The 13,719-nt window shown below is 36.4% G+C and overlaps 1 protein-coding gene across 1 annotated transcript; it reads left to right on the top strand.

The window, feature by feature from the left end:
• Positions 1 to 9,539: 9,539 nt before the first annotated feature.
• Positions 9,540 to 13,443, top strand: LOC127865975 (uncharacterized). Its single transcript, XM_052406132.1, has 4 exons — positions 9,540 to 9,558; positions 9,828 to 9,950; positions 11,948 to 12,153; positions 12,489 to 13,443. The coding sequence occupies exons 2-4, from the start codon at positions 9,875 to 9,877 to the stop codon at positions 12,639 to 12,641; spliced, it is 435 nt and encodes a 144-aa protein (XP_052262092.1). The 5' UTR covers positions 9,540 to 9,558; positions 9,828 to 9,874; the 3' UTR covers positions 12,642 to 13,443.
• The last annotated feature ends 276 nt before the right edge of the window (positions 13,444 to 13,719 follow it).

Raw genomic sequence — 13,719 nt, forward strand, 5'->3', positions numbered from 1 at the left:
TTGTCGTTTCACGGCCGCCAGAAGGGGCTCTTTTGGACCAACAAGTGTTGCAGTCATGTTCCGGACTTACTCGTTGGTCTTGTGCACCGTATAGGAGATGCGCAGCAGTCTTCTGAGACATTAATGTTCAAATGCCTATATCCTGTGTCCGCGTGAAGCGTTCAGGTCTCGCAGCCGTAAAATAGGATGGAGACTACGAGGGACTTGTCGAGCCTGTGCTTGGTGGGGAAACTGATGGAACTGCTTGTCCACAACCTGCTCAGTCTGGCCATCGCTGCAGTCGCAATTGCAATTCTTATTAGGACCTCAGCGGTACTAGTACCATTCTTGGATTGCGTCCAATCTCTTGAAGCTGGTTACTTCTTCTAGCCGTTCCGGGCGATGTCTGCACTGGTGTTGGTCATGCTATTCACCATGATTCGACTTCTCCGTGCTGACCTCAATCCCGTATGCTCTTGCTCTTTTATATAGTTTCTTGGTGAGATCTTGAAGTTTACTGCTAGTGCCACTCAGGAGGTCAATGTGATGTTTTCGATTTACTAGCACCAACGCTAACAAAATGGCTAGATCAGTCCATACGATCCAAAAACATGTAGGCCATGATTTCAAAATGCTCCAACAATATGTGAGGAAAAAATGCCATAACGAAGAATGGTAAACTTGAGTGGTTCAAACATATTGCCCGCATATCAGAACGGAACCTTTATTTGCCCACAGGACAAAGCTGCAATATATCAAATGTAAACAAGATCCTGCGTTCGTTTGACGATAATTGCCCCATCGTTTAATTGGTCCATATGAGGAAGTATTGGTCCAAAATTACCGGTATGCCAAGTTCAATGTCGGGTGATGTAGATGTACTGGTTATTGAAATGAAGTATCACTCATATCTTTTAAGTCAATAGTATTGATGTAAGACGAATAGTCAATTAAGGTTCACTAATTACCCGGTAGGCAGTGGTGTAATGGATATGGTGTCCGCCTAGCGACCGGGAAGTCACGGGTTCGATCCCCACCGCGGGAGCGTTCTTTAGATCTCCCCCAAAGTCACCTAGTACTGGTTCTATGCCCAGGAAACGGACTCGAGGGCGTTTATATAAGCCATAGGCTTTCGATGCAATCGAGCTAAAATAAATAGGTTTAAACTAAATTGAGGTAATTTGGTGTGGATGTATTGAGCTTGTTCTACGACGTCATCCATTCAACTAGTAAAGCTTTGAAGGAAGGACATTTGATGTTATACGAAAAGCGCCATGTTAAGTTAACCAAGAATTTTCCCTTCTGTATTAATTTTTTAAGTCTAAAGAAGGTAAATGTGGAAGTGGGTCACGATTTCTTGTTATCGCGGGGCCGTTAGGTCGCCCCATGTATATTTTAGTTCGGAATATTTAACGGAAAATGGAAAACGTTTGTGTTAAAGATAAATAAACAAAAATAGATCGCAATGAAAACTGAACAGAAACGGTGTTTGTTATTTTGTTCCTACGACTATGCGACATCTATTAATTAAATGTTATCGTTATTTAGTTACTACTAACAACATTTGTTTTCTATAACGGATATTTAATAAAGTTTAACACGCTCTCAGACGTTTGCGCACGTAGCGAAATCCCCGTGTTGCTCGTGTATTGGCGGTGTTAGTTATAAATATCACGTGTACAATGGTATTTTCCGATGTTATTAAAGACAATAATATTAAAACAGTTTTATGTATCTTACCAGTGGTTGGTGCATGCTGTTCTCACTTCTGCGACCCGGGTTCAATCCCCGTTCCCGGTGCATGTGAGTTTTGTAGGTGGTTACTGAGGCGGTTACCATACCGGACAGGTGGGTTTCTTCCGGGCACTCCGCCCCCCCCCCCCCCCCCCCAACAACAAAAGACCATACCCAAATTGATTAACTGTCAGTAAAAAGTAAATAGCTGGACATTTCAGCTATAATTGCAGCTATAATTCAAAACTCGTCTCAGCTTTTGCGAGTCCAGTTGGTAGGACTGCTGGGACACATTCCGTCTCTTCACATAATGTGGCCTCTGGCCCTGAAAGACCTCATAAACTTCGAAATACGCACACAAGATTGGTAATATTAATAATATTATACAAAACAGCAAATCAGTTGGTCAATTTATTTATTTTGTTAACGTTCAAGATCGGGAATTTCGGTAATGCTATATATTGAAGATGTCCATAGCAGACTCTCTGGCGGATACCGACATCGCCCAAGTTACTGCGTTTAATGATGGGATAAGTAAATGTTAACAATTCTACGAAGTCATTTATTGATGCTCCTTATACGAATATAAACACAACATTATTTACAATTGGTAATGACCCCCAAAAAATTACAATTGTTAAAGACCCCAAAAAATGGTTTCAGACATTTCGGTAACGTACGCATTGCATGTGCCGCTATTGCTCGTGTGTTTTTTTTACATATTAACCTGCTAAATTAATATTTAATTTTACGATTATGACATTTCAATCTTTATATAATGGAAATTGCTACATATCAAATTAGTAAGGACATTTTATGATATAAATTAATGTTATATAACGGGTATTTCGGAAATTCTATACAATGAAGCTGCCACTCGCTTGGAAATTCAACGCCTACAACCAGGTATGTGTATTATTAACGGTATCCGCAACTCCATGCATAAATCCAATAACGGCGAAAATATGCTGTCGTGGCTGATATCCAGTCAGATAAGCCGATAATTATTGATTTTATCGATAACGCGTAATAGCTTCACGTTGTTAACCGAGATGATAGTTTACCTTGGTAATTTAAATCCCGATGGTCACGTCATTTGGACGCGATCTTCATTTTGAGATCATCAAATATTTACCATTTTATTTAAATATTTAAGAAGTAACCATCGTTCGAAAGCTTGAAAATTGATTGTTTACATTAAGAAATTTGATTTGAAAACAGATGAAAAATAATACGGAAATTGCGATACCGATTTGTTCTGTTCTCAATCGCGTCAGATATTGCATCTGTGATTTCCCATCAGTTGCTAAAAACTATTCACAAAGAGACGTTTATTTATATAAATGAATTATGTAATACAAACATCAATTAAATTGTTTAAAACATTAATTATATTAAAGTGTATAATAAAAATACACGTGCGTCTACTGTAATAACAAGTCTTTAGCCTACATTATTCAATCAGTACAGGAATATTCTCAAAATAAATTTGTCACACATCCAACACACATGAACAACTTCTCACATATTGACGTTTGATAGGCCGCTTTATTTGACAAACAAGTACAATCACAATAGATCTTTGCAACAAATTTAGAAATTGCTTTAATCTTGATACTTAGCATGCGTCCTTTAAATTGTTCCGACATTGACTGTTTTCACGCCGTTTTCATTCTCGGTATTGCACTAAAAAATCAAACAATAGCAATTATCTTGTTAATGTAACCTTAATTATAATGTTCATTAGTTTTTATGTACAATTTCAGTGTTGTTCAGTATGGCATAAAGTAAAGATGATTTTGTTAAATTCTCAGATATTGAGAAGCTTGAAAAGGTATAGGTGATTTTACAGAAAGTGAATACTGTTTTAGTGATAGTGACTTTGAAGTAGAACAGAAACCCAAATCTTAATCTATCAAGTCTAGTAGGAATACAGAGATAAATGATACAAAGACACATAAGAAGACATTGTATCAATGTGATGAATGTGACAGGTCTTATGCTTCAATTTCTTGGATGCGTGGTCATCTTCGCACAAAGCATTTTGAATATTCTTCCAGTAAAGTCAACACTGCATGGTTAAGTGAACATCAACCTGAAATGTAAGCTAACATAATCATCTTCTATCTTGATGAAAAGGTTTACAAAATATCCATAAATGCAAGTTGAAAAGAATATACTTGTAGTAAATCATGAAACGGATATTTAATAGATGTAAACATAATTTTGTTTTAAATTGTAAAATGTGCATTTGAATAAAAAATTCCCTCATTCCAACTTAAATAGCATTAAAATTACTTGGTAGAAACTCACAATTTTTGTGCAAACCATTTAGTAACATCAGTTCAGTAAATTTGCAGCTTCCATTTATATTTTAAAGATGTTTAAATACATTTGATTCTTCGTCCAAAATATACCACAAACTTATTGTTACCCCTACAATTCCGCCATTTCCCCTCAAATTCCAATCTAGAAAGCCAACATAATTAATATCGTATCTGCCTTTCAAACATTTCCAAGACAGCATACGATACATTATCCATCGGTTTATATAAATTTTAACAATCAGTATAATCTTATATAATCGTGATGATTCTTATAAATTGGCACATGTCGGCTTGTTTAACATACATTTCCGCCATTTTGAAATCTATCCTCTACCGAAGGCAAATATTTTCAACCCGAATTAATGACTTAATCAGCATAATCTAACATATATAAACATGCGTAACTGATTTTGAAAACATACCTGTCATTATACTATGTCTATTTGGTCTCGATGCCCGTTTAATAACGGTGATTTAAACATTTTTTTACATAACGAAAGTCTGATGCACTATTTTCGTTTTCGGCTTCAGACGAGCGCGCATGCGCGAGCATTGCGCGACAGCATGTTTGGCTTAAAATCGAGTTGCGGATACCACATACCCCTGATACAACTTATCATTCTGATACCATTTATGCCTAATGGACTCTCCCATCCTTTTAAATTAGATCAATTTATTTCCAAAATTAGGGATGTCTATTATATTTATTCCTATATTTAGAATTTTTCTTACAGAAATTCATTAAGCAAACAGCGCAGACCCATGATGCGGCGTCTCATCTGAGTCTACGCTGTTTGCCAAGGCCTTTTTTCCAGACGCTAGGCATAAATGGGTTAATAAACCCCATTTACACTGTTAAAGCAGTTTAAATTAACGTGTTGTTTTTTTCGACGGAAATAAACGACACTCGCTGAAAAAGAATGTCAATCTTGACATTCAACCTTACGATAAAAATGGCGGACAAACCGCTAGCAAACGGCTTCCAAACGTATTGCTCAATGAGGGTTTATCAATATTAAGATAAGAGCTTGATTCACAGGTGGCGAGATGTTAATTGTAATTTTAGAGATTACGATGAAAATTATAGATCCAACACGAATTGTTATTAAGTCCGATTGCATTTTATTGTGCAGATCACAGTTCTCAAGCGATCAAAATGAAACTAATATCATGATTGCATAGAATCTAATTTGAGACGAGATGCGGAGAATTAATTAATTTATACTCTCTCTGTCCTTTGTTTAATTTTCTTCTGCCAAAAATATGTTGTTGTTTTCCCTATGCTTGATGACCAATATCACTTTTTATAAAATGATACTGCGGGGACATTCTGCACTTGCAGTGACAGCACTTGTTTGTGTTTACATTGTATTTCTCATTTGCTGTATTTTATTTTGCACTTAACTTTAAAATGTTATCGAACAAAAGTTTATTTAAGGCAATTAATATGTACATTAATGCAAAATTGGAAACTTAACTACTCTATAACTGTATACACGTCATTTATTTTAATATGGAAGGGAATATCCGCCAGTGCATGCATGCTGCTAAATTACAATTTCATTTTGCTTAATGACAATTGTAGTTTTCTTCATGACAACACCATGTTGATATATTACAATTGGTAATACCCGCGATTACATGCATGTTGCTAAATGACAATTGCATTTTGCTTTGTTGTGTTTGTTTTAAAATAACTGCGTCTTCCTTGCGTGTTTATGCTTTTTTGTATCAGTAAGTGTTACATTACTTGCATACTACGTTTTAATGTTTACTCGATGTATGCAAATCATGTATTCTTGCGAGTAAATGACAAATGAATAATTTCTGTTAAAAAGTTCATGTGCCTATCTTCTTGTTGCTGAACTATCATCATTTTAATACTAAGTTAAATGTGAAAATGCATATTTATTGTAAGTTTTACTAAGCGAAATGACTAAGCACAAGGCAGCAGCTATCATGAAGTAAGCCGAATGCCGACTGCATTAAGACGAACGCATTAGTAATACTGAATTCATATCAGAGACGGGGAACCATAGTTTTCTATTAATTTTCGGTAGATATCGGTAGTGTTCGTAAAAATGTTAATTTTATGCCCGGTGTTGTTACATATATACCCTGACAATTTTCTCCATTGCGCAATTTCAAACGTGTGGTCACCTATATATTCTAAAAGGTCAAGTATTATTATATATTACGTAAATTGCATACTATTTTATTCTCCATTTCGAGCGCTAGACGTTCATTTGGCTTTCAAGAAATGCCCGTTTGAAGTAAATTGGCGTGATCCCTGATTATAAACTTGTTTTCATTAACGTTCCAAACGTGGTGTTGAGCGAGAATTCTCCGGATGTAGTGTTTTCCGGGGCGACACGAATTACCTAAATCTACCGAAATCTTCCCAAATCTACCGAAATCGACATAAATCTTTGTAAAAATTATTATTTTGCATCATGTTTGTGTGATGAGAACTATTGTTTTGTTTTATGCTTCTTCTTTACTCGAGACAATATGTAATTTTTCTCATAAAATTACTTTAATAAATATAAGTTACACACCACTTACATAATGATATTCCCAAATGTACACAAAACAGGTGAAGTCTACACTGTGTATTAGCAACCTGCTGTGGTGATCCCAATCTTATCAGCTCAATACACAGGCACCTGGCTACTGCCTTAAAAACCCGTTGAATACAATAATACGAACTGATTAACCCTTTAATCCGTTTTATTTGCCATATATTATTTTAAATACGCGTTCTATGCAAAATAATACAGGTAAAATTATTAGATACATTTAAAACAAAAACAAAAAACACGTTATCAAATATAAATAAGATACATTAAAGACACCCTTACAGAAATGAAAAGGTAGCGGCTAATTAGCCGTTAGGCAGCCGAAATGGGTATCCTGGAGGTAGTGAAAGTCAGCCAGTAGCGGCTAGGTTGCGGCTGAATAGCCAAAAACTATAGACGGTACTGGCTACCAGAGCCGCAAGCGGCTACTGTAGCCAAAAGGTAGCCAAACACAGAACACGGTGAACTATTTCCATTAATTTGACAAATTTTCAGCCGCTAATGGAAACTGTAGCCAAAAAAGTGGCCGAAAACAAAACTTTGGTACAATAACCTGTATAAAATGAACAAACTGTCAGCCGCTAGCGGAAACTGTTGACGGACGAACGAACGATCGAACGAACAGACGGAAGAAGGGACGAACGAACGGACGGACGAAAGAAGAGACAAACGAACGGACGCACTGATGAACGAAGGCATAATGAACTCCACGGCACAATACAGTCAAGAAACCCGGTCAGCGGAAACGTCCGACTGCAAAACGGTTTTCAAGTTTAAATAGAGTTCAAGACGAACGAATTGACGGACGGACGAACGAATTGACGGAGGGACGAACGGGAGGACTAAATAAGGGACGAACGGGCGCACGGACAAACGAAGGAACGACCGAAGGTACGGATGGACATATGCATATGCGGACTGCACAGACTAATATGGGACGACACCTTACGCACATTCATTAAAACCCGTTTTCCAAAAGCGCATATGCCTAGAGTATAATTCAAGATTAGCCGGCTCAGGCAACACAGGTTAATAAGGGACGAAACTTTACTCCTGAACTGGATGTTCGCTTCCTTTAAAGGAACAGTGCCATAAAAGCGGAAAATGTTTCGCCGGACTAGCTTGTACAGTCCTAGAGTGTCAACCCAGACTAGCCGGCGCATTCCGCACAGGCTTATATGGGCCAAATCATTACGGGATTTTGCTTAGAAAATACTTTAAAGTAAAAATACCATAAAGGCGAAAAATGTTGTGCCGGATTAACCTATGCGCACTTGAGAGCATAGTCTCTGATGACACTTTAAGAACTTGAATTTTGCCCAGTTTTTTCCAGAATAAGGCTCACTTTAACGCTTGTGAGAAATGGGGCGTTTCGATAGATTTCGGGCGTGTCGATAGATTTTCGGGCGTGTCGATAGATTTTCCTAGCGTTTAATATAAAAAGAATAGATGCAATCACATAACGAGTTTTGTTTGTTTTCGGTTTCGAAAATCTTTCCTGGAAAACCGTAAATATTTTTAATGCGGTCAAGTAGCATGATTTTGAAACCGCATCCTAAAAAATATTTTCGCACATAAATTCCCAGGCGTTAAACCTGCCAATACAATATTTAACTAACAAAATAGAGTTGAACCAAAGGTAGACCAGTTATAGTTGATATTAACATGTGTATTTAGTATCCCTTTATTGGCCATATAACTCATTCAGCTTGACACTCATGTATAGGCTTATTATTGATTATACTTGTAATGCCTGCTGTAACCACTGTCGGTAATAGTTTTAATACACTGGGTCATATGAATGACATATTGTGCATTACAAATGTAATTACTGCGTTTATAAGGTATCGTTTAAAGTACCTATCGAATTTCATTTAGTTTTTTTTCTAATTGAAAATACAGTCTAGGCGGAAAAGGTCGTCCCTAATTAGCCAGTGCGGACTGCACATGCTAATCTAGGACGACACTCTACGCACAAGCATTAAGCCACGTTTTCCCAGACTGAAGCTCATATACAAATACGAATGTTGCGTGTGATGGGAAAGATATGGGCAGAACGACATAAACCAGGACGCTGGTGTGACGGGAAGGCGAAAAACAGCATTTTTACCGAAAAAGTCATTGGCGTCCTTACTACGACAATCAGAAATTTCCAGAAACACAAGCTTAGGTCGCCGTAAGGACGCCAGTCCGGTGTGACGGGGCTAACGTAGTAACAAAGTAATACAAAACAATCAACGTCTCAAGTCATTTGATTCCCAAAGTCATGTCGAGCCTCGTGGTTCGGTGTTATTTATTTATTAGCGAATAGGTCTTTAAAACTACTAAATTAGTACATCGGTATATGTGAGTTAGAGGGTAGGTAGTTATAGTGTAAATAGCAGACATGTGACATGAATACACAATTAGAGGTAGTTAGTGAACGAGAACAAAACTTATCCGGCACAAATATTACTAAAGATCGTTGGCACGAAACAATTAAGTGCATTATTGCACAAAGAAAATCGCCTTCAACCCTTTATTTGCGTCCTCATTCCGCAGTCAGAAAAATGATATTAGAGGGTGAGGCATCGTCTTATTATTTTTTCGATGAAATATGCCTAATGTTTCCATATCATTTTCTTAACACATGTTCGAGATTCTCAACTAAACAGTCGATATGCGTAATGAAAGTTACAATATCTATACATACATAGTCGAACTATCTTTTTTTAAGAAGACGTTTTGTCGGAAGATTTTTATTAATTTAGTATGTGTTTGCATTATAACAAACAACGGGTAACTAAAAAATAAATAAGTCAATAAATAAAAAAAAAACATTGTCATTGACATCGAGCACCTATGGTTACATGGGTTTACTGTGTTCATTAATAAAATAGACCGTAATGTAAGATCAAGCGAAAATTTTCCATAGGTGATCAACAGCCCAAGACTACCGGGTAAGTGATATCGATTTAAGATTATCGGCTATTGTGAAATAACAGAAATACTATATTTATATATAGTCATGTGAAATTGCTTATTTTGTTTAAGCTTTTGTTGCGTGCATAAATGCCGTACCGTGCTGGTATTCCATAGCCTGTTCATAGATTTTTCCAATACATGTACATAATCATACATGTAGTATCGCTCTATATTTAGCCTTGACCGTCACACATGAGTCACTTGTTCTAATTTAACCGCTGACTCGTACTTTCTGTATATATAGGTATCGCTCTCGTGCAGTTGTTTTATAGGACTCTAAAATCAAACAAGATGGCTCTTGAAAAACTAAGCGGCAAAGTAGTTAAGAAGGGGAAAGATGTAGACTTGTCAGAGTTTGACGTAGTGGGTAAGTACTGTGTTATATTATTTTGTTATATTTAATCAATATTGTTGGTTGTAAGGGCAACTGTTATTGTGGTGTTTTCATAGACCACTTATTATATATTCTCCCGCAACGAATTGTACTAGTTTCAACATGGACACATCATCGTGGACACATCATCGTATATGATGATGCGTCCATGTTGAAACTAGTACAATTCGTTGCGGGAGAACATATAATTATTACGGGTTTTCTGTCTACTGGCGTGTCTGGCGATAACATCGTTACATCTTGCATTGCAATACATGTTTAAGGGGCATTTTCACGCAGGCTGCTTGTCAATACTTTCACTGTATAATTCATGAAATTGATTATTGGAAATCACCTACATGTAGTTTGCAATATAATGCGGTCGTGTTTAGACAGGTCTTTACGGACATTAATAACGCATTATTTACCATCTATTTATAGTATGACATAATGTTCGTTCAGTACAATAGAATTCGTTTTAAAGCTATAGGCAATGAAAATAGTGTACCGATTCCGTAGCGTATTCCTTTCAATGACTCTTGCATGGTACTAAGATAAGATGGATCAGTCCATGCTGCAACGCTGGTTAATTAGCGGTTCCCGTGTTTATGTTAACTTTAAAACACTATAAGAGGATGCATCGATCTGAAGTAGAGGTCGTGTTTACGATCGATTTCAATCTACTTTACTATAGAAGCGTTATATCTCGCCATAAACCATTACAAACCCATCGACCCACCTGGCTGCATTATGTTTTTGAACGCCATTAATTCATCAATGAATATTGTTTATCATGAGCGTAATACTCATTATTTTTTGTCATGAGCGTAACACTCATAATTGTTTGACATGAGCGTAACACTCATAATTGTTTGTCATGAGCTTAACACTCATTATTTTATCACATGCTATACCCTGTTTCCCATGTAATACAACCATAACATATTTTTTTTATTACACATGTGAAATAAAACATTTTTAAGCGTTTTCATTGGCTCAGTTTTCGTTTATTGACCAATCGCAATTTGTTATTTTGCTGAAATGACGTTGCAACGTCAAATGACGTCACGAAATGTAAAAAAACATTCGGGATTTATCATTATGTTTGCGTAAATATTTATTTAATTTGCTCAATTAATTTGCTGATAAAAAGATCTGACACTCGTTGTCATATCATACCATATTTTATTAAACTCGTCCAGGAAATTCGTTAGTAAGCTCGCCTAAGGCTCGCTTACTTACAAAATTCCTGAACTCGTTTAATAATATATGGTATGATATGACAACTCGTGCCAGATCCTATATGTTTGTCATGAGCGTAACACTCAATGTTCTGCTGCTCCTCAATATGTTGCCTGTCTGAGTGTATCGTACCTAGTAGAAAGTAAAATTAGGTGATGTTAAAATGAGTGTCTGTGCCGAGTTCACGTTACTTGTACGTGTACATTATTTAGAGGTTGTATTTCAGTCGATAAGGTCTGTTGAAAGACATGGGCGCGGTTGTCAAGTTTAGTATTTCTCGTGATGTTAAAGACTTGGTGACAATAATAAATGTTTATCAATCATACCATAAGAAAAAATAAGACACTAACAATTTCATCGAGAAATAACTGCGAGAACAATAAACCATACTTTCTCTCGTAAAACTTGATGGTATGTTGGTGACAATTAGTAGATTGTAAGATCTTGGCATGCTATACATTCGCAAAAATTGCTCAGTAGCTAATATAAAGTGGGTCATATAAGGAAACATTAAACTGTTACAAATGTGAAAACCTTATCTTTACTTGCAAAACATTGTCGGACAGAACAACAAAGGGTACCAAATACAATGTGTATATAAAATTGTGCATATTGGGATCAATACAACGAAGTTATTCGTGAAACTGTGTCCATAATTATTTATAAATTTCTGTCTTGTTAATATATTTTCCTGCGAGTTTAATTTTTTTGCAATGATGTACACATAATTTCCATAATTATGCCCATAGGCCTGTATTTCTCGGCCCACTGGTGCCCGCCCTGTCGCGGCTTCACACCTGAACTGGCCAAGTTCTACGAGACACCTGGCGAGAGAGCTCCGGGCACGAAGTTTGAGATTGTATTCATCAGCTCCGACAGGGACCAAGGCTCCTTCGATGAGTATTACGGAGAGATGCCCTGGGCTGCATTGAAGTTTGACGAACGAGACACTAAGGTACAATGACTAGGCAATAAAATTGCATTTAACGAATGATCTTTAAACTAGGATAGGTTATGTTGATTAAGCAGCTGTGCAAATATCCGGTTACGCGTATTTCATTATGATACAACTAGTCCGCTATATAACATTGTCATTCATCATGCCATTTTAAAGTAACTTTCCAAAAAAATCTTCAACGCATGTCAAAATACTAAACGCCTGCTTGGTGCAGATTCTGCTAATATTCTTGACAATAGGCTCGCCATGTTGCCGACAGACTGAGTACGAAACCCTTTATAAGTTTGTGATCATACTAATACTGCATTAGAGGCATTCTTTCTCGTTCTTAGACGGAGTTGGCGGGAATGTTTCAAGTGCGGGGAATCCCCACGCTGGTCATACTGGACGGCAAGACGGGCGAGACGCTGGACGCGCAGGCCAGGAACACCGTCATGGAGATGATAGACGCTAAAGACTTCAATAAAGACAAATGGGGGAAATAACCATATGTTCTCTGAAAAGACATGTTTGCGTAGTGATTTAAATTGTTTTATCTATATTTATTGTCGAATACTCACTTGTACGGTATATGAAATATATTGACATTAAATTATTTGTTATTTATCGGCATATTTTGTGTAGTACGTAATTTTTGTCGTGCACCTGTTTTTGGACATTTTGTTTCATTAAGTTATAAATGTGCAATAACATGGCAGCAAAATGTCGTCTGCACCAAGGCATACAAAATTGCTTCTGAGAAAAAAAATTATCCTTACTTTTGTGTACAACAATAACATTTTATTATTACACGTATCTTGCAGTTTGATACGTTTTTGAACGATTTGCAATGAATAAATATACCATCCCCGTTTCCCCAAAACGTGTACATGTATATCCGCGCATTTAAGTTGAATAGCGCTTTAGTACTGCACACATCATTTGTTTCATTTCAATTCACTTATATATATAAGTATATATACATACGCTTTTACCCCGTTATATATTAGTAAATTAAGTTTAAACAAACAGTTTCTACGTGTGAAGTTTTATTTCATATTGTACTTGAAATATGTATGTCATGGAGTGTGGGCAAATGATTCGTGATTTGTATGTCAACATATTCCTGTTGTTTATGGGAAAAATGTACCTGTAATTTCTTGTAAAATGTATACAACTTTAACATTATATTGGATGTTGTAAAGTTTATTAAATGGAATTAATGTCCTTTTGTTATGTATCCTTGAGTGTATTAATAATGTTTATGTATATTTCAATACAATGTAATCAATTAAACTATGCCTCATATATAGCGTGTGTGTTTTCAAATTTGACAATTTTGTCTTTGGTATAATGTTTCAACGAAAATGTTAACATGTGTATAAAATCTGCGCTATAGTTGCATCGTATTTGACCCGACACTCAAGAACACCTAACGTTTTTTATATTAAAATAAACCATTATGTGGGTTACGTCATTTCTTGCCACGATGTCTCTGCATACAGTTTCAAGTGTATTAAGCACTTACATATACGATAAAAATTCACTTGAGTCGGAATGAATCCGTAATGCATTTGACATATT

Source organism: Dreissena polymorpha, chromosome 2 (genome assembly GCF_020536995.1).
Source record: "Dreissena polymorpha isolate Duluth1 chromosome 2, UMN_Dpol_1.0, whole genome shotgun sequence".
NCBI lineage: Eukaryota > Metazoa > Mollusca > Bivalvia > Myida > Dreissenidae > Dreissena > Dreissena polymorpha.